General features: G+C 36.3%; 1 protein-coding gene across 1 annotated transcript; it reads left to right on the forward strand.

The window, feature by feature from the left end:
- Nucleotides 1-4,984: 4,984 nt before the first annotated feature.
- On the forward strand, nucleotides 4,985-21,807 carry NMBR (neuromedin B receptor). Its single transcript, XM_047101270.1, has 3 exons — nucleotides 4,985-5,406; nucleotides 18,046-18,394; nucleotides 21,406-21,807. The coding sequence occupies exons 1-3, from the start codon at nucleotides 4,985-4,987 to the stop codon at nucleotides 21,805-21,807; spliced, it is 1,173 nt and encodes a 390-aa protein (XP_046957226.1).
- Nucleotides 21,808-22,608: the final 801 nt, after the last annotated feature.

Here is a 22,608-nt window from a genome sequence, read left to right on the forward strand (position 1 = left end):
GACAATGGCTGCAGAGAGTCAATGGTGGTGCTAGCTTAGCATGAGCCCAGAGCTGGCAGTAAGTGGGATGCAATCAGAAGGGCATACTGGAGGAGGGGGAAATGGGTGGAAAAGCTCACTGTTTATTAATTTGTAATTCCCTAATTATGTTGAGCATCTTTCCATTTACTTATTTGCCATCTGTACATGTTCTTTTGTAAGCTGTCCAGATTCTTTTACCTATTTAATATTGAGTTTTTTGGTTCTTTATTGTTGACTATTAAGTGTTTGTATTTTTGAATAACATTTACAGCTATATGATTTAGAAATATTTCTTTTCCCACTTTGTGATTTGTCTTCTCATTTTCTTGACAGCAGTTTTGCAGTACAGAAGTATGTAATTTTGACTCACTAATTTAGTAAACCTTATAAATTCTTTCTTTTATGTATCTAAAAAATTGTTGCCATGCTCAAGGTCATTTAGGTTTTCTCCTATGTTATCTTCTAGGAGTTTTATTGTTTTATGTTTTACACTTAGGTTGATGGTTAATTTTGTGTAGGGTATAAGGTCTGTGTCTTGATTCTTTTTTTTTTTTTTTTTTTGCATGTGTATGTTCAGTCGTTCCAATACCATTTGCTGAAAGACAATCTTTGCTCCATAGTATTATGTATTATCCAAAATATTATCTTTGCTTCTTTGTCAGAGATTAGTTGATTATGTTTACGTGAGTCTATTCTGTGCTCTCTATTCTGTCCCATTGATTTACTTGTTTATTCTTTTGCCAATGCCACATTGTCTTGGTCATTGTAGCTCGATAGTAAGTCTTCAAGTCAGGTAGTGTAAGTTCTCTGACTTTGTTCTTTTTCAATATTATGTTGAATAATCTGGGTCTCTTGCTTTACCATATAGACTTTAGATTCATTTTGTCAATATCCACAAATTAACTTAAGATTTTGATTGACATTGCATTGTAATCAAGGATGGAAGAAGTGACATCTTAAAAATATTGAGTCTTCCTATCCATGAACAAGAATTATCTCTCCATTTATTCCTTTATTCGTAAGATTTCTTTTATCAAGTTTTTATGGTTTTCTTCATATAGATCTTAGATATATTTTGTCAGATTTGTGCAAGTATTTTATTTTTGGGGTGCTAGTGTAAATGGTACTGCATTTTTAATTTCAAATTCTACTTATTCATTGCTGGTATATAAAAAAGCAGTTGATTTTGTATATTAACCTTATACCCTGCAACCTTGCAACTAATCATTTATTAGTCGCAGATTTTTGGTTGATTTTTTTTTGGGGGGATTTTCTACATAAATGATCATGCCATTTTTGAATAATGACAGTTTTATTTCCTCCTTCCTAATCAGTGTACCTTTCATTTCCTTTTCTTGTCCTATCACATTGCTAGGACTTTCAGTACAATGTGTAATAAAAGTGGTGAAAGAGGATATCTTTTCCTTGTTCCTAATCTTGGTGGGAAAGCTTCCAGTTTTTCTTCTTAGTAGAATTTTCTTCATCTTTCTTCTGCCTGGGATTTGCTTTCATCAAATTTGGAAAAATATGGGGCCATTATTTGAAATCTTTCTCTCCTGTCCTTCAGGGACCTACTTACAGAAAGATTAGGCCACTAAATGTTTCCCACAGTGTGTTGATACTCTGTTCATTTTTTTTCAGTTTTTTTTTTTTAGGTCGGTATTTTATTTTGGGTAGCTTCTATTAGTATATTTCAAGTTCACCAATCTTTTCTTCTGCAGTGTTTGGTCTGCTGTTAATCCTGTAATACTTCCCATCACAGACATTGTTTTTTTCCCCTGTGGAAATTTGATATATGTCTTTTTATAGTCATTTCTCTGTTAATGCTAATGTTTTCTTCTCCCTTACTCAAACACATGGTATAAGGTTTTGGTTACATTTTTAATATCCTTACCTACTTGTTGTAGCATCTGTATCATTATTAGCTTAGTTTTCATTGACTTATTTCTTTCTTTTTTTGGTTGTGGTTTACAGCTTATTTGCATGAATTTTAAACAACAAGGAATGTTTACATATACTTCTGAATAGATTTTGTTCAGTTCAGGGAAATGAAATGTATAATATATATTTTATAAACATTGAATACTTCAGTTAAAATGTGTCCTTCAATTATATAGAAATCACATTTTTTCGTGCAATTTTATTCTCTTGGTACAAAGAGATACAGTAGACTTTGAAGGCATATATAATAAACGTCAAAATACCATTTTACCAAAGTTTTTAGAAAATTAAGTAAGTTACCTTACCTTTATGGGTTTTGATTGTCTCATATGTTAAATTAAGACTCAAATATGTACCTCACAGAACACTTACAAACATTAAATTAGATATGACTGTAAGGAACCTAATGTGATGTATAAAGCACTGACTATAATTTAAAAAATGTCCCTTTGGTAGATGTCTTTCTGATGTGTGTTGATTCTATACAAAAGAGACAATACCCCTACACCTAAATATAAGTTGGTGATATATCCAAATAATAACTTCATAACATTTTAGTAAAATATCAGTAAGGCTATCATTATTAAATCATTCGTTATACTCTCCAATCCCATGAACCTAAGATTTTGAGTTAATACATATGGACTCACTTAAAGTGCAAAAATTTTGTGATCGAGATGCCTCATTTCTACAATGTCAGGCAATTAGATATTTATTAATCCAATTTTTAAACTACACATTTTTTTCATCTGAATGCTTAGCATCATACAGACACAATTAGAGGAGAATACAGATATTCACAGAGCAATTTAGAGTATAATATATTTTCATATAAAATAGGTTAAAATGGGATAGTTGCAGGTTGAAAGTGAGAGATTTCATAATGTAGAAGATTGCTTTAGTAGTTAATTTACTTCACATAATAAGGTTGGATGTTAAAAGACAAAATTTAAATAACTTTGAAGATAAAACTCCTAGAGACATGAAATAAGTAATATGAATGGCCTTGATATATGATATATAAAAGTGACTTATAAAAATTGTGATTTATATACATATATCCAAACTTATTTTATTTAGCCAAACTTAACCTAATAACAAATTATTTCAAGTAATGAAATCCAAGAAGAGTATAGTAAAGACTTGTAATCGAGTTAAAAAACATACAATTCATTATAGTGCAAATGTTTAACTTGTCTAATGGAACTACGATAATTAAATGCTGTTCTTGGTCAGAAACATCTGAAAAAAAATGTGTACATTTTAGAAATGGGTTGGCACATTTCATTAGCTTCTGGCTACATCATTGTAGGTAGTTTTTGACTAATTTTCTTTTTATCACATAATTTTCTTCTTTAATTACCAAGAACCTGCCTAATGTTTTTCCTAATGAAGAGTGTTATTTGGCTCACTTCAGAACTGTGCCACTTCTGAGAAGATTACATTAAACTCAGATAGTGTGAATTTGGAAAGTCATTTTGATTTTAGGAACACCCTATTTAAAGCAACGTTGTCAGTGATGGGGATTAAAGAGTACACTTATTAGGATGAGCACTGACTAACATATGGAATTGTTAAATCACTCTATTGTACACCTGAAACTAAAAAATAGTGTATTGCATATATATCAAGGATGTATTTAGGGGAAGCCTTGCCCAGTCATAGGCATATGTATGTTCAGCCTCAATAGATATCGTCCAGCAAGTTTCCAGAAGGAAAAAAAAAAAAAAAGCGGAATTCACTTTGGAAAATTTCCCATTTCTGCTAAAGTTGAACATATTCAATCATTGTGACCTAACAAATCTACATGTGGATTTAAATATGCACCAGAAGACAGGCAAAGAGTATTTATGGAAACATTGTCCAAATCAGCTAAAACTATAGAGAATACAAATGTCATCATTAGAAGGAATAAATACAGTGGGTATATTTATACTGGAATACTATGCAACAATGAAAAAATGCTACACACAAAATCATGAGTGGGTCTCACAGGTGCAATGTTAACTGAAAGAAACTGGACACAAGATTAAACACTTTATGGTTCCATTTATAGGATCCTCAAAAGCAGCAAACTAATCTTAGATGATAAAAGGCAGAATAAATAGTGGTTATTTCAAGAGATAGCAGCTAGATTGTAGGTTCTGAATGGTGATTACATTAAGCTGTACATTTAAGAAGTGTGTACTTTATGCATGCTATATTTCAGTAAATATGTTTAAAACTAATATGCAGCTGTTGGAAAGAGTTTCCATCTTTGGGGTGAGAAAAATGGATCAGAAAAGAAGAGAGTGTGTGTGTGTGTTGGGGGGGGGGTTGCGGAATTCCGTTCATTTATTCCGTCCTTTGTCACTCATTCTCTTTCCTAAATTCAGTGTTACAGTGCCAAGGCCTTGACAGCTCAACCCCTGAATCCTGAGGATTGCAAACTGGGGCTCCTCCCGCTTGGAGGCGGGTAAGGATGTAACTATGTAGGGGCGCAGAGTGAGCGAGAGAGGACTCAGATCCCCTCCAATTCCGTACCTTACGGCAGGCACTGCAGAAACAAGAGCAAAGCTGTGCAAAGAGCAAAGTGCCTGCCGCCCCCAGGGTTTCACCTGCGGATCGCTGGGCAAGGACAAGGTGACTTCTTCCCCTCCCCGCGAACTGTCCGGCAGGTACTTTTTTTAATTCCGGAGGGAAAAAATCTTTGTTCACAAAAGGACTGGTTCCTCTGTGAAAGGGAACAAACCGTTGAAGACTGGAACGAAGACGCAATTGCTCTGCCTTTTTTTTTTTTTTTTTTTTTTTTTAATTCGGAGCCAGCGGAAGCCAGGTGCCCCTTCCAGAAGTGAAGCCCCGAAGCGTGGGCAGACTTCTCCCCAAGGCCCGATCCTCTTCGGGACGCGGCAGCGTGACTCGCTCTCCCCAGACGGTAAACTTGTCCCCGTGAGAGGGAAACTGATTAAGGCCAAGTGGGTGTTGCACTTTTCAGGGCACCTGGGCGCATGAAAACCCAGCGGACTGTCCTGGAAAGGAGAACATGCCCCCCAAGTCTCTCTGCAACCTCTCCCAGACCGCAGGCGCGAATCAGAGCGGCTTCGTTCCCGGGGTGTCCCAGGGGGACTTGCTGGCCGCCGCCGACGGGACGAGCGCCAAGTTCGCGATCCGCTGTGCGATCCCGTCCCTCTACCTGCTCATCATCGCGGTGGGCTTGCTAGGCAACATCATGCTGGTGAAGATCTTCATGAGCAACAGCGCCATGAGGAGCGCCCCCAACATCTTCATCTCTAACCTGGCCGCCGGGGACTTGATGCTGCTGCTCACCTGCGTCCCGGTGGATGCCTCGCGCTACTTCTTGGACGAGTGGATGTTCGGGAAGGTGGGCTGCAAACTGATCCCGGTCATCCAGCTCACCTCGGTGGGGGTTTCCGTGTTCACTCTCACCGCCCTCAGCGCCGACAGGTAAGGGCGCAGGTAGTGGTGGCCTGGAAAAGCGGCGCAGAGGGGCAGGGGTGCCCCTGGTGGGGGGGGGAGGGAGGGAGAAAGGAAAGCCCGCAGGTGGGCAGGGAGAGAGGGAGAGAGAGTGTATCTGGGAACTGGAGTGAAAGGAGTTAAAAACGGACTGAGTTGTGAAGCTTGAAAAAATATATAAGAAAAATATTCCTTTAAAAATAATTAACATTGTGTTAGTTTGAAAGTAGTTCTAAAATTGCGTAGCCTAGTCTCCCTCCTCCCCTGCACACACTCTGAAAATCTTTACTGTCTATTTCATAGAAAAGCTATAGAATAATTTGGCAACAGGGCACCTATCACGTAGGAGCTTTCCGTGTGCTAAAATCTTACAAGTGCACTTTCCTTGTTCAGTCAATAGGTAAGAATGTCTAACTTAATATTAGGAAAGTGTTTGATGTTGAGTTTTTTTTTTTCAAATATGGGGAAACATCATTTGTACTTATTAACCAAATTCTGTTATTTATTCCAAGTCAAACAACTACAATAGTAAATGCTCTTCAGACAGTTGACTACACATTCTTGCTTTAATGCCTCAAGTTAAGTGATCCCCTTCCCCTGCAAACAGGTAGGTACTGAATTTTAGTATCTTAAAATGGTGGTGTAAAAATACAAATTTGGTATCAAACCTGCTTTTCACATATTTTAAAGGTGAGACAGGTCTAGCGTTTTACCTTGCAGACCAACTAAGTTCAACCATGTCATTTTTAGGTGTTGAGGTGAGATATTGAGGCCCAGGGAAAGTGAATCCCGCTGGCAGGGCAGGTTGGAGAATCCAGGACTGCTGACTGTTGGTGCATGCCTCTCCCTCAGTCTCTCTATCATCATGCTTTCCCGCATTTAAGCAGGAGAAATGTCTGCAGGGGGGTGCGGACAAAATGTCCTATTAGGCAACTGTGCATGGAGCCCTGGTTTAATTCTCTTCGGGATGGAGTGTTGACTTAAGCTATTTAGATAAACAATTGAACTTGGATGATTAAGGTGGTGGATGCACTCCTCTTCTTCAATTTACATGTTATGAGTGGAAATGACTCCATCTAAGTGTCCCGGTATTTGCATTAATACCTTTCCATCACTCTGGCATTGAAGAGTTAATCTTTGTTGAAGGAAAGACAACAATCACTGGCGAGTGGAGAGCTTCTGTCTTTTTAAACCAAATATGATTGACTTTTTAGTTTGTGTCATATTCTTTCTAAAACCACATTCCTATAAAAATGGGTGCCTTTGGGTAAATTATATGTACCTCCATTTTGCTAAGATGACACTATTTCTATTACCTTTTATACAGTTTTTTGAACCCTGTAATTAAAATATGACTTTTTAGTTTAGCTGCCCCTCTTTGTAGGACCCATTTTAATTAGAAAGTTAAAAGAATACTACTTAATAATTAGAATAAAACATATTGAATAGCTATGAATACAATAGTTAAAGTTACTATCATTGTGCTTTGATTTCTGCTAGCAGCAAGATCCAGGGCTTGAGTTTATTTTATGCCATTTTTCTCAATCTATTGTCATGGAGACCCACAGGTAAATTGGCTGGCTCTGACCAAGGTCTGAGAACATGCTATTACTCATGTATTTACTGACCTTTTTGCTCTGTTATATATATCATGTACTTTGTAAATGCAGCGTGGATACTTTAATAATAAGGATAAAGAAAGGTGGGTTGCCTCTTCTGCTTGGTCCACATTCTACGTTGTGTGTTTTGGAAATATAAATTAAGGAACTGGAATCACTGGTGATGAAATTACCCAATACATTCCAATAGTCAATTAAAGTGGTTTGGAAATGTTCTGCTATATATTGTCTACATTTCTATTTTTTTTCCAGAACATAGTGATCAAGTGTTGATAAGTATTTAATCTCCTCCCATTTTATCTCACCAAATGTTTGGATTTCCTGTGAATTTGGAAACAAGTAGAGGACTAATTGTACTTAGCACTGTGCTTTTCTGTGTGTGAGTTTATTACCCTCACAATACTATGAAGCAGGCATTATTATTATTACTATTTTAAAGTGAAGAAATCTAAGCCTTGAAATTAAGCAACATTTTCACGGTCTCACAGTGATGGAGCCAACATTTGAGCTCAATTCAAAGTCCATACTCTTTACCATTAAGCCACAGTGTTACTTTTCCAGGCCTAAGAAATTATTAATGATTTTTCCTATTTAATGGTAAATAGACTGAAAAATTCAATTTAAAGCAAAGCACCCAAGAGTACAAAAGGAATAATGATTTCGAAAGCTGATTCATTAGATTCAACAAAAGGAAAGAATATCATAAAAATTCAAAATTAAGTAGTGGTAGTGGCAATAGGAAAACTTTTTAAGCAACAAATTCAATTGTTCATTAAACCAAATATCCTATTTTCATTAGATGGCTTCAATGTCTTTCCTTAAGAAAATAGAGTATAGAAGTAGAAATCACTGTAATGTAGAAAAAGAAACAGGAAGATCATTCTATTTCAGAAAGCACATCCCAATGTGAAGCGGACTTCAGTGTTATAGAGCATCGATATCAGCATCACCGGAGAGCAGAGACTGAAATAAGAAATATAATATTTATGAATCAACCTTGGGGCTTAAATCACCTTGTTCGATATGACCAAAGTGTTGGGTGGGTGACACTTTTGGTTCTTGAGATTATTATTCCTTGAATTGCCAAGCTTTTTTGAGAAGTTTCAATGGGTACATCCATAGGAAAGGTCTTTTGTGTCCACTGTAGATGTGCCTCAGGGGCATTTCATAACCCCAGTGGAGGAGGAGAGACAGGGCCCCATCCGAGATGGTGAGTCTGGTGATTTTAGTTTATTTTCTACTTTTATCTTGATGATTTTTTTTATATTTTGAAAATGTACCTGTTTGCTTGCTCACATGAAATAGCTGATTAAAGGCATGTGCATATTCTCTGTGGTATTATGTTTTTAACAGTTTTTCATACACACACACACACACACACATACACACACACACGCTGGGATACTGAGCAGGTGGGATCCCATAAACATACTTTGTTTGTGGTTGGCTTACAGGTATCTCCATCACTATCTATTACAGTGGCTTCATTTCCAAACTTAGGATATAATTTCTTTGATTCCTGAAGACCTTTTGGCCTCTAAAAACCCCTAATTAAAATGCAAATAACTTTTGAGAATGAGTTCTCCTCTTTCCTTTAGAGGAAAAATTTCCCAGATTCCTAGGACTGAACTATAAACTTAATAATTTTATGTATTTACCAATGTAAAACTAGGCATCAATTCTTCTTATTTTTTAAATACAACTGTTAATTAAAATGCATTTTTATTTTTTATTAAAAAAATTTTTTTTAATGTTTATTTATTTTTGAGACAGAGAGAGACAGAGAGAGACAGAGCATGAACGGGGGAGAGTCAGAGAGAGGGAGACACAGAATCTGAAACAGGCTCCAGTCTCTGAGCTGTCAGCACAGAGCCCGACATGGGTCTCGAACTCACGGACCACGAAATCATGACCTGAGCCGAAGTCGGCCGCTCAACCGACTGAGCCATCTAGGCGCCCCTAAAATGCATTTTTAAATTAAATATTAAAAACCTATAAAATAATAAAAATGCAATTAATATTAATTTAATGTATCAGATTATGTTGTTTTTCTGGTATTGAATAGCCAATGTTGGATTGAATGCAAACAAAATTTTTTGCCAAATCTAACTAAAGTGTTAACATATTAATGATTTCAAGCTTTTAGTTGCAAGTTAGGATACTCAGATTTAATTCCATAACTAAGCTAGTTCTGTTAGGTATGATGAACCTTGAATCATTAATATTATTTGGATATTACACCAATGCAAACAGATATTCTCTTCGGTATAATTATTTGTTAAAATGTTGAAACAGATGAAATGTACACCGTGGATCTAACAGTCCCAAGGCCTTCAGAAGCATTTTTATGAGTCTTAGTCCAGTGATGGGAGGGAATGCCATAATCTGTTTTCTGGGTTTTCACCAAAACTCCTGAGTGAAGCTCAGGTACTGATTAACCAGCTGGCCCCACTGGGGATGTTTTCTTCTTTGGTCTGGAGCCCTGGATAGTATGCTGAGAAGCCCTTACTTCTCGGTGCTGAGATTAGCACTTAGAGTGTGTTTCTTAACTCTTCTGGGGAATTCAGATTGGCCATACCTACCTAAGAGAATATTCCACACTCACCCTACAGATAACCCATTTTACCAGAGGAAGGACTTTTTTATTTTCAACTTGTTCCAAAAAGAATTTAAGGGAGCTTAAAAACAAAGATACAAACAACACACAACAGATATAAAAAAGGGAGGAAATCCAGGTAGAGGAAAAATAAAAGTTGAAGACTATAAGGTGACCTATACCGTCACAAATGTGAGTCACAGGTTTGTGAACTTTCTAGCTGCCAATGCAAAAAGGATAATTTTTCATATGAAGTGCTCAGCTGTTATTTTTATGTAGTCATAAAACAGGATAAATTGAAATCTGCACTTAATGTATCAGTTTTTAATCTGAATTTATATGGGTTTTTTTTGTTGAATAAAAGTTGCTATCTTTGACTCCAATAACTCAGATATCTTTTATTCATTAGTCTCAAATGCTTCTAGCTTATGTCCTTTCTCCTTCTCTTTAGAAGGAATCTGAGACATTGGAGAGGCTGTATAATTCTCACAATATTCATACTATTGCCATAACTTGTGTACTACTTTATAGTTTTTGAAGATTATTCATGCACCTTGGTCCGAAACTTTTGGGACACACTATAACTAAGGAGGGATGCCCCGGACATGTGGGTGATAATCCTGTATCTGTTAGGTTCCGATGTTCTAGTTGGAGACGATAAAATAGTGCAAAACACATGCTCATAAGGCAGTATTTTCCTCTTTTGCAAAATAAGAATAATGTCTTCAACTGTAGAGCCAAGGGACTGTAGATAGGATCCTATTATTTCCCTCCCTGAGTATTGAGTGGAGAAAGGCCCAAAGAGAAGAGACACTATATTGGTGAGGCAGCTGAATGGTGAGTTCTGTCTCTGGGGCTCTATCACTGCCCTCCATGTTGCAACAAGTCTTTCAGTTAGTCACTTACGCTGATTCTATTTGGTCCACTTCTCAGTGGAAACACTCTCTACGGTGTACCTTGTCAGTCTTTTGCCTGTGGTGGGGCATTTAAATAAGGGGCCATCTGCTCCAGTTGAGCCAGGAAGTCAGTGAAGTTCAACACTTTCTCTACTGTTAGCTGTCCCACCAGTACACTTCCTGTTTGTGTGTTTAAAGAACAAAAATAACGATTTACATTGGTCCTTTGGTTGCTGATTCCTCAGGAGGATTGACCGATCTCCAAGGTCTTTAGTAGTTTTAATTGCATTCTTATTTTTTTCATTCTCAACAAGCTCTTTAAAAAAAAAATTAAAATTTGAGTATAGTTGGCAAACAATGTTATATTAGTTTTAGGTGTACCACATAGTGAGTCAGCTTCTCTATACATTATGTTATCCTTACCACGAGTGTAGCTATCATCTGTCACTGTGCAATGCTATTACAATACCATTGACTATATTCCCTATGCTGTTCTTTTTATTCCCGTGACATTCATTGCATAACTGGCAGCCTCTATCTCCCACTCTCCTTATCCATTTTGCTCCTCTCCCACCCCTCTTCCCTCTGGCACCCATCAGCACATTCTTTGTATTTGTAGATCTGATTCTGGTTTTTTTTTTTTTATTCATTTGTTTTGTTTTTTAGAATCCACACATGCATGAAATAATATGGTATTTGTCTTTCTCATATGTCTTATTTCATTTAGTATAATACCTTCTATGTCCATCCATGTTGTCACAAATAGCATGATCTCATTCTTTACGGCTGTGTAATATTCCATTCAATAAGTTCTTACTTAAAGTTTTTTAGTTAGTCCTTACTTTTACTTACTGCATTTCTAGAAAAGTTGATGCTGATATGGGTTGTAGGTGATTCTCTTTTAGAAGGTGTTGATCAAATATTCAGTACAAGATAGTTATATGCTATATTTGTGTATTTACTTTCCATTATTACTTTTACTTGTGAAATAGTATGTAAGTTTTAGATAATATTTATGTAACTAGTAGATTATTGTAAGCTCTATGGAGAACCCACCCACATACCAAATATACTGACAACTTTGGTATTTAGAAAGTTTGTTTATTTTTCTATACAAAAAGATACACATCTTCATTACATTTCCCTTTTTAATTGTTTGTTGTTTTTATTCCTGTATTCTTACTGGTTTCTGTATGACCAAAGTTATTTTCAGTTTCAGTCCAAGCTCCAAAGTGATGACCGAGCTTAATATTGCTAGGTTCAAGCTTAATGAACTGTCTTTTAACTTATTGCTTTAATTATTGATACAAAATATTCAATGCTATTAGGCTCATAGCCCATCTTTGTGAAAGCCACTGATTTATTGATGTGCCGGGCAGTATTTTCTATTTCCAGTTATTCATGGATCTTCAAGGGGAACAAGAATAAACATTAAACATTTATTTATCCCAAGTCCTTATCTTCATTAATACATGTGCAATTAAGTTTTGATTTTTTTCTTCTGCAGATTTTCATTAAGAATATTTTTTTCAAGGGATTCCTGGGTGGCTCAGTCGGTTGAGCGTCCCACTCTTGATTTTGGCTCAGGTCATCTCACAGTCATGAGATGGAGCCCCACATCTCCATCAGATGGACCTGAGCTTAAGATTCTCTCTTCCCTTTCTGCTCCTCTCCCTGCCCCTCCAACTTACTTGAGTGTGTGAATGTGCTTGCTCACTCTTTTTCTCTCTAAAATAAACAAACAAGAATATTTTTTCAACTTTCAATGTAGAGCTTCTTTACTTTTATCATTTGTGGAAATTTGAGAAGAATATTTTGAAAATGAAATTTTAATAATTGTGATTTAAGTTAATTTTTGGAAAAGAATCACATTTTAAGAGAAAATGGGTAGAAGAGGTAAAGAATTTAATTCTTCAGTTGCATTCTCTGTGATGTGCCATAGCTGAAAAAAATATAGAATCTGAAGTCACAAGATGGTCTTGTGTGAATTCTAAGTCATCTGCCTACTGGCTCTGTGGCTATTTCAACATCACTTAATCCCATAGTCTCAATGAGCTTTTCTGTAAAATGGGTACACCAATCAATTTTACTACACAGGATTATTTTATCAAATGACATAATTAACATGAACATAATTAACATAATTAACATAAACAGTAGGTTGCTGTGTAACTACTTCTGCTATGTCATCTATGTGTCAGGATGACAAGTGACCCATTAATTCAAAACAATATTTATTCACATATGCAGTTAATTATTAGATAATAGGCAGTAAAGTGGGGTGCAAAATGAGCCTATTGTAAAATTAATGATGATCTCTCTACCTTCTATAGCCCTTCCCCAATTCCTTTAATCATAGACTGGCTAGTTCCAACCTGTTGCCTTCATCAACATGACTTGTCATTGTCATTCCCCTTCTCATGAGACTTTCATGTGTCATTTAAGTCACACACTTTAATGGGTTAAGAACAAAGTGATTTGGCCAGAGGGTAAATCCATTTGTGTCAAATGGAATTACTGAGCCCTCTGTAATTGAATCCAGTATTTTTCATTTTTTCCAAGGTGACATCCCACTTACTACATTATTTTTAAAAGATTATCATTTTAGACATTCTGTTCTATGATCGTGAATAGATATTTTAAATAATAAATTTAGTAATTTTATTCAGAATAAATTTTACTGCTGTGAGCTATAAATACTTTTTAAAACATGATGTGACGTATTATAAAGGGCAGGCATCTAGTTCTTAACGCTCAACTTTTGCTGGATTCCAGAAACTCTCTACTGCTGAACATATGTCCTTTGCACCAGACAAGCTCACAGGGGTCTTGCAGAAAGATGCTTACTGCCACAGTCAATCTACTTGAAAAGTGGTTTCTGAACCTGGTTTATATTCAGAACCATTTGAAAATCTTAGTAAAATGTAGAGCCTCACATTCTATATCTTAGAGAATGTGTAAGTCTGGAGAGAAACCTAAGACTCTATCTTTCTTCAGCTTTCTAGGTGGTTCTGAATATTGATCCAGCTTGGGCTTCACTAGACTTTGTCTCCATCCCTGACATCATTTTCATCTCAACCTAATACCCGATGACCATCCCACTCTTCCAAAACTGTCTTAATAAGCAATCTCCTTGCTGCTCGGACCACATTTCCCTATTAGTTCAACAAACGTTTACTGAGAAATGACTGTGGGTCAGGCATTGTTATGCACTTTAGATACAACAATGAGTAAGACATAGGCTCCAGTTTCAAAGGAGGTTTTTGTTTTTGTTTTTATCTTTAAGGAGCATTTGACACAGAGGTCTACACTTCTTTTTGAAATTTCCTCTTTCTCTTGCTTTTGTGATATCTTTCTCTCCTTGGTCAGATTGTTCACATTTAAACTCTTTGTTGGCCTCTTATAAATGAAGGAATGACAAGCAAAAAAAAAAAAAAGATTATGGATAGTCTAACTAGTATGTGTGCAGAAATGTGTAGAAGGAGATTTTGAGAAATTGAGATGACTTTATATGAGCTAAAATTGATCTAACTTTCATTATATGTATTTTAATACAATGAGATTTCATTATCCCTTACATTAAATTTAGACTATATACAGATATGGTAAGTGCAAGATTCAAAACAGAAATTAATGAAGAAGCATATGTATTTATTAATATGTAATACATGAATGGTGATTATGTTTTCTTTAATCCCTTTTGATTCATTATTTTTTAAGTTTTCAATTAGGGATACCTTTCTGAGACTGTCTAAAAGAAAACAAACATAACTTTTCACACATTTGTATTATGCTACTAAATTTAATGAGATAGTTTTCATACTGAGGGACTGTTTCATTCCTATATTTTTTAAATGTTTATTTATTTATTTTGAGGGGGGAGGGGCAGAGAGAGAGAAAGAGAGAATCCCAAGCAGGCTCCGCACTGTCAGTGCAGAATCCGATGTGGGACTCAGATCCACAAAATGTGAGACCATGACCTGAGCCAAAACCAAGAGTCAGACGCTTAACCGACTGAGCCACCCAGACACACCTCATTCCTATATTTTCATAAATTTTTAAATAAAGGATGATTAAACATGTCCATATTTGCTCTGTATTGTTTTACCTTTTATCCTTTCAAAGATGCACATGAAACACTGGTGTAAACCTTCTTCTCTGACAATTATAAACCATGGTTAAGGACTAATATTGATGCTTCACTAATCTGTTGCTTTAAACTATAATTTCCAGCTTTATAGAATTGTCAATACTCCCCTTTCTAGCAAATGTATATCATTTACAAGAAGATCCAAAGTTTATTTCCCTTTCCTGCAGGACATGGCTAAGAACTGTCCCTGTCGAAAAAGCCTTCTCTACCCCTTCCTTACACTCCAACTAGGTTTCTAACTTCCCCTAAACCAAGAATCCAAGAGCTGTTGCTACAGCTCTGTTATTACAATGTTAGTGGCATGTTATTGGCAATGTTATTACAATGAAGGAGGTATAACTTCCATTCCTCTTTGCAGTTTCCCCAACATGCTTTCTGTTTATGTGCTTAGAGATAAGGTGGAAATGGGAATAGGGGAGTGACGTTTTCCTCCTTTTTAAGTCCACAAAGGAAAGTTCAGAATATTCTTTGAGTTTTCTGACAACATAACAAGGAAGGCTAGTTAATTGATTAATTTTTGGTAACCATCACCCCCCAAAACTTCCCTGCTCTTTCTCCATCTCCTCTACATACAAAAGAATTTGTGATCGGCTTTTTGGCACTTTGATCTTAAATAGGAACTGGGAGGTAGTAGATACCTAACTTTTGAGGAGAAATTCCAGCATAAAGAAGCCAAGGAAACACACCACCAAATAAATATCTTTAAGTGTATTGGTTTATTTTTGGTTTGTTTAAAAATCTGATTTACTTATATTTCCATGAATTCCAGTAACATCATTGTAACTAATCCCCCCCAAAAAAAGGCAAAGAGAGATATCTGAACATGAAATAAGAAAAAAATGAATCCACAAGTGAAAACAATGTATATTGGTACTAAAATATAGTTACTTGAATCCATAAAGGGAACGGTTCTTCTAATGATCTATTCACTTGCAAAACAAGAACTTTAGAAATTAAATATATGATAGCAGAGGGACCACTGACTGGGTGGCTCAGTCAGTTGATCATCTGACTCTTAGTTTCAGCTCAGGTCATGATCCAGGGTTGTCGAGCCCACCATTGGACTCCACACGAAATGTGGAGCCTGCTTGGGATATTCTCTCTCTCAAAATAAAACTGAAAAACACATTTAAAAATCTAATGGTGGAAATAAAAAAAATTATAAGAAAGAATGGACGCTAAGGCTAATAAAGCATCTTAGAAAGTAAAACCAATAAGAAGGTGGAGATGAGCTTGATAAAGTGAAGGAGGAATTAGATTCAAGTACTGAGACTCCAATTATAAAGCAAGGTGGCAAAAAAACAGAAAGAAGTAAATTCAGGTACAGGGAAAATTATGCAAAAAAAAAAGATCAAGTAGCAACTGTAGGTAAATCGAAGACATGTTTAGGAAAGAAAACAATATATTACTTAATTCTACAGTAAGAGATATTTGGTTGGTCATAATAACAATCTAGTGACTATTTTATAAACATTTAATATAATTTACTGAATTAGGAAGTTGGTAATGGGAGAGATAGAAGTATATAAGAGAGAAAATCTTCAACTTCCATAATAGGATGTCAAGAGCAAATGTCTACAATATTTAATTCAAGAGATAGTGGCAGAAGGACATTTCTTAGACATATGGAGGTAATGATATGAAATTTGGTTCAACTCAGGAGCAGGACCTGAAATGAAATCAGGTCCTGCTTTTCTTATTCTTTACAGGCTCTTAGTGTTCTCTGATTAAAAACAAAACAAAACAAACAAAAAACCCCACCTCTTTGAATGCATTAAGCTAATAAACATTAAAAAGAAACGGAAAAAAACAGCTAATTCTAGTTACCGATTGTAATTCGACTTTTACTTTCTTCTGAACATGTAATTAAGCAGAAGTGGGGGGGGTGGGAAACACATGCCTACTTTTTTCTGCCACGTGCAAAGTCTAGGTGAAACAAATGCAGTATGTTCGCTACTTTATTTAATTTGGTGTTGAGGCCCTTTGCTGTTGCTCTACTTTAAGTTTTATATGTGTCCTGGTATACAGGGGTAGACTCTCTAGATCAAAATGCAAACTGTCTTTCTCTGATTGAGGGTCTGGGAATGATGCTTGACGCAAATCAGGAAGAAGAAAGAGAGGCTCCCCTCAGAGAGGTATTGAGGCCAGGAGCTGTTTCTCTCTTCCGGGCAATGGGAAACATCTTTACAGAACCTCAGACCTTATCTGCTTGTTCTGTTGCTTGAAGTATTCTGAATTTTTAGAGCAGCATTCTAAATCAACTGTAAATAAGGAGAAGGTATAGAGTCATGGCATGGTTAGTATCTGCTAGTTGGCAGGCACAGTAATAGGTAGTCTCTCCATTTTTTTTTTATCACAAAACTTTGAGAAAAATGTTTTTATCCCCACCTTACAGGTGAAGAAAAAGACCTTAAGTGATTTTTCCAAAGGATAGTAGAGTTAAGAAAATGGCTCAGGTTTGTTTGACTAAAATAATTTTTTACTGTATCATGTTAACCTCCTAGGTGTCCTATAACCTGAAATACTTTCAGAAAAATATAAATAACTTGATGTTCACATATAATTTTGGTTTGTTTGCATTATGATTACCCTAAAGTGTGTGACTGAGTTAGTTGTTTATATTCTTTAAGCCCTTGTGTCCTGGAGTGTAGTTCCTTTACCATTATGATGGTGTTATGTAGGAAGAGAGAGGCTTTCATGAGGTGTCAACAGGAAATAAATTTCAGCTATAAAGACAGGATGTTATTTCATCTTCAGTTCTTTCAGTTCTTATGATTGAATTATGGAGAAAATCCCAGTCTTTAAGGTTTACTAATGCCCTTAGGGAAAAAAAAGTGGGAGACTAAGTCACAGAAGGTGAAGAGCAGCAAAATAGAAGTTGGTAACATTATTTTGTAGACATTTTATATTTTAGGGTTTCTGTCTATTATTGCAATTATAGCAGTGATAGTTTTTTGAAAATGCAGTGATTTAAATGAAAAAAAAAAGAAAATATTCAATAACTGATGATACTTGTACTATGTGTGATTTAGAAAAATACTTGCAAAAGAGGTAAGCAAATTAATGGAATTTGGGGAATGACAATTTAAAATCTTTTCCTTTCTCCGTCTTCTGTGTTAATAAGCTATGGAATGTCTTGTAGACAGGCATCAAAGATTTTAAGTATTCCATATACTGCAAAACAGCTAGGGAATAACAGAGTTTTAGCACCTCTCTCTCAGCCAGTAGGATCTCTCCCTTCCTTCCTTCCTTCCTTCCTTCCTTCCTTCCTTCCTTCCTTCCTTCCTTCCTCCCTCCCTCCCTCCCTTCCTCTTTCTCCTTTACATTTTTCTTTCTAAGAGAGTAATATGAGTCATGTTGTCTTCCCAGGTACAGAGCCATCGTCAACCCCATGGACATCCAGACGTCCCGGGCGTTGCTGTGGACCTGCGTCAAGGTGGTGGGGATCTGGGTGGTCTCCGTGCTGCTGGCGCTTCCGGAAGCCGTGTTTTCGGAAGTGACGCGAATTGAGGGCGTTGAAAATGGCAGCTTCACGGCGTGTGTACCCTACCCTCAGACGGATGAATTACACCCAAAGATTCATTCAGTGCTCATCTTCTTGGTCTATTTCCTCATACCACTTGCTATTATTAGCGTTTATTATTATCATATTGCAAAGACCTTAATTAAAAGTGCACATAATCTTCCTGGAGAATACAATGAACATACCAAAAAACAGGTAAGCTTGTTAGGTGTGTGGGTGGGGGTGTGTGGGTCAGATGCAATAACTGCTGTCTGCTGTTCTATGGCATGGGTTCTCAATACCATGAATGGTTAGAACAGAATCACAGGGCACTGGCACAAGCATTAGCCTGAACTAGAAGAGATGTTGGGGTGGGAGGAGGAGGGGAGGGCATCTCCAGTATGTGGCCATGTCAGAGCTTTGTAAAAGCCCACTGAGGTCCAGCGTATCTGCCATCTGGGCCTACAGCTATTAAAATTTAATGTCTTTGAAGGCTTTTCCTTACCAGCAAATGTTCATGCAAAAAACAACATAATAAACCAGAAAATTAACTATAAATTTATTTAATTATTGTCTGTTCTCCCATTAGCCCATTAAGGGTGACAGAAAGTCTGGGACAAGGATTCATCAGGAAAGGACCTAGGATCTGGGGATGAGGTTTGGTAGGATGCCAGAATGGGGCTCTGGGAACAGCAGGTAGAGAACAAAGGTGAGAGTGATCAAGAGGTGGTTGATGCTGAAGTTGTACTTTCTCTAACTCAACATTATAGCTTTTCCTATAAAAATTATATATTAATTTAAAAATTACAGTATGCACCTTATGTAGTCTTTCTTCCTTAGAAAATACTCAGAGATACTAACTTAAGGTAAAACCAGTTGTGTTAATCCACAAAAAGATGGAAATATTGTTCTAGTGGGACAGTTTCAAGTTGTGCATTTGTGTATTTTTAGCGAAGAACCTCTTCCAAAGGTTCTGTAGGTACAGGGATATGATGGGTGTCCTTCACCAAGTTAAAGGCAAGTTGAATGGCGGATCATTAAAATTTGCTGGGCTGTAGTTGGAGGCACAGTCTGAGGCTTTGCACACTTCAGCAACAGCAGAATCTGGAAGGGTTTCTTGCATGGAAGGTAACCTCTATTTATTGATGACCATCAGAATCAGAGATCCACATCTTTTTTGAAAGCTAAAAAATCAACCAATCATTAAAATAGTTGTTAGATAAATTAATACATTCATTATCTAAATATCTAGCATCGTGGGGCACCTGGGAGGTTCAGTCACTTAAGTGTCCGAATTCAGCTCAGGTCCTGATCTCACAGTTTGTGAGTGTGAGCCCTGCATAGGGCTCCCTGCAGTCAAGGCAGAGCCTACTTTCGATCCTCTCTCCCCCTCTCTCTCTGCCCCTGCCCTGCTGGTTCTCTCTCTCTCAAAATAAATAGACTTTAAAATAAATAAATAAATAGATACATGGATAGGTGAGTAAAAATAAATATCTAGCCTCATGGTAGCCAAAAAATCCAGTTCATAGACTCACTGTGCTTTTTCCTTTGCCCTGTGATCCAAATTGTATCTCAATTTGGGTATTTGAGTTTTTGCTTTGTTTTCTAAAATTGAGTTCCTCCCACCTTCCAACCTCCACTTTTATTTTATTTTTTTAAATGGCCTTAGTTCTGCCTTGTGTTTTGTGAGTTTTCTATTGGGACTTATAAACCCTGGCTGGGTAACGGGGCTTGATATCTGCCGAGAAGTAATCTCAGTGCTGACGGCCTGCCTGTGTGTCTCCAGACACAGACTGGCATGAAATTCTTCCACCCATACTCCACCTGTTAGTGTGGACACTGCTTTGTAATATAAATTTCACATTTATCTTACAGTCAAGTTGCTTAACTCATGCCGCTGGGATACATCTGGACCACAGCATTTGTCGTTCCTCCTCTTTACTGCACCTTTATTTGTTGCCCCTGTCGCCACTCACTACTACCCCCCAATACCAGTTATGTTTGGATTGTAAACCTTTCCAGTTTTGGTATGTTCTAGTTGACTACCAGTAGTTTTAGCCCAGAATACATCATTTTGCCTCCTATCAATATCTTTTGATAAACTAAGTTTTCATACTCATGTTGCCGTATTTAAATATTTAAACAAGTCAGACAAATACGGGCTAAACCTGAACTCTACATATTGGAAAATAATTTTTAGATTAGAAGAGATATATGTCCAATATTTGAATTTTGTCTCTTTATCACATTCCTGAAGAGTTTCCTATAAAACAGTAAACACAGTATGTAAAGTTTACGAAAAGAAAGAAAATGTACTTTTATTTTTAAAGGTAATCTAACATAGTTAATACTTATAGGATTGACAGTTATGTCAGATGGTTTTGATTTATGTGAGTCAGAAGTTGAAATCTCAAGTTTTTGTGTGTCTGTGTGGGTGTTTGTGTGTGTGTTTAATAAGGATTTAAAAAGTCAGCTTTATTTCAATTACCCTGATTTAAACAAAATCTAATACCAAATATATTTTGTGGTTCATTAATTCAGTGGATTTAATACAAACAGAAATTATTAATGTTTAAAGTGAACACAATAAGACTTTAGCAACAGGAAAGTAGTTAAAAAAAAGAGAGAGTTTTTATAGGTCACAGTTTAGCTTGAAGACATAGCCATTTATTAGTAATTTATCATCTGGTCTTACATAAGCTGTCAAATAATTTTATTTTATTTACTTATTTAGTTAGTTTCAAGTTTTTATTTAAATTCTAGTCAGCATATAGTATAGTATTGGTTTCAGGAGTAGAAGTTAGTGATCCATCACTTACATATGGCACCCAGTGCTCATCACAAGTGCCCTCCTTAATACCCATCACTCATTTAGCCCATCCCTTGCCCACCTCCCTCCATTAACCCTCAGTTTGTTTTCTGTCATCAAGAGTCTCTTATGGTTTGCCTCCTTCTCTTTTTCCCTTTCCTGTATGTTCATCTGTTTTGTTTATTAAATTCCATATACGCTTAAAATCATATTGCTAAATATATTTAATGAAAGAGCATAGTGACCAAAATAAGCTTTGTCAAACTGTTAAAATCATCACTTTGTTGAGGAAAATAGTTTTTGTGTTTTGGGATGCATTTGCATGCTATGGTAAGTTTCACTTCTTTTGCGCAATGTTTCTCACGTCAATGGTTCCATTTTCATTTTAACCAAAGGGACTGTTTGCTTGTATTTGCAGATGGAAACACGGAAACGCCTGGCTAAAATTGTGCTGGTCTTTGTGGGTTGCTTTGCCTTCTGCTGGTTTCCAAATCACATTCTCTACATGTATAGGTCTTTCAACTATAATGAGATTGACTCATCTCTAGGCCACATGATTGTCACCTTAGTTGCCCGAGTTCTGAGCTTTTGCAATTCTTGTGTCAATCCATTTGCTCTCTATCTACTCAGTGAAAGCTTCAGGAGGCATTTCAATAGCCAGCTGTGTTGTGGGAGGAAGTCCTATCAAGAGAGATCAACGAGCTACCTTCTCAGCCCTTCTGCAGTGCGTATGACATCTCTGAAAAGCAATGCTAAGAACGTGGTGACCAATTCTATTTTACTAAATGGGAACAGCATCAAGCAGGAAATGACACTGTGATTTCAGCCATTCAACTCACTACCTGGAAAGAACTTCCTTACTATCTCTATGGGGCAGAGCAGAAAGAAACAATTTTCTGATTCTTACTATTGCTCAGCTGGTTCATCAGGCGATTTCATGATTGACTCAGAAAAGGCAAGACAAACACAGCTAGCATTCTTCTCTGAACAGGATTTTGCCTTGAAAAATATATATCTCACACTAAAAGTCATTCAAATGAAATTCTGTTTGTGTATAAATCAATATTGCTTCAGGATTTAAGCTGTTGTTAGAGCCAACTCTATTGTATTTATCTTTGTTTTATCTTGAAATGTATTCCTATATTGACTTGATTCAGTGATGGTAATATTCAAATTCCTATTATTTGGAAAAGGAATCATATTTCCCTGGTGAATTTTATTCATAACCACTGCATGTATATATTTCCTTTATTTAAATAAAATAGAAAATTAAAAAGGTAGAGTTTAATTACAAGTCAATAACACTTATTGTGATTCTTTGTGTGATTAATCATAATTTATAGAGATAGCTTATGTCTGTAACTTTTAGGTATGTGATTAAAAGGTATGATGCCATTTGATTATGAATAGTAAAATAGATATCATATGAATATGATTTTACATTATGGATGTAAAACAGGTATCATATGTCTCAAAATGATGATTCATAAAATTGCATGGCCATTTGTGTATACATTTCTAAGTCCTTTAACATTTCGATGTTTCTGTATAGATATGAGAAGATTAGTGTAATTCTGGTGAGGTCAGTCACTTACTTGTCTTCTCTTACAATAGCCACCTA

The sequence above is a fragment of the Lynx rufus genome, unplaced genomic scaffold (genome assembly GCF_022079265.1).
Source record: "Lynx rufus isolate CCGP_SWC_20201006 ecotype Redwood Valley unplaced genomic scaffold, mLynRuf1.p SCAF_6, whole genome shotgun sequence".
In the NCBI taxonomy this organism is placed as follows: Eukaryota; Metazoa; Chordata; class Mammalia; order Carnivora; family Felidae; genus Lynx; species Lynx rufus.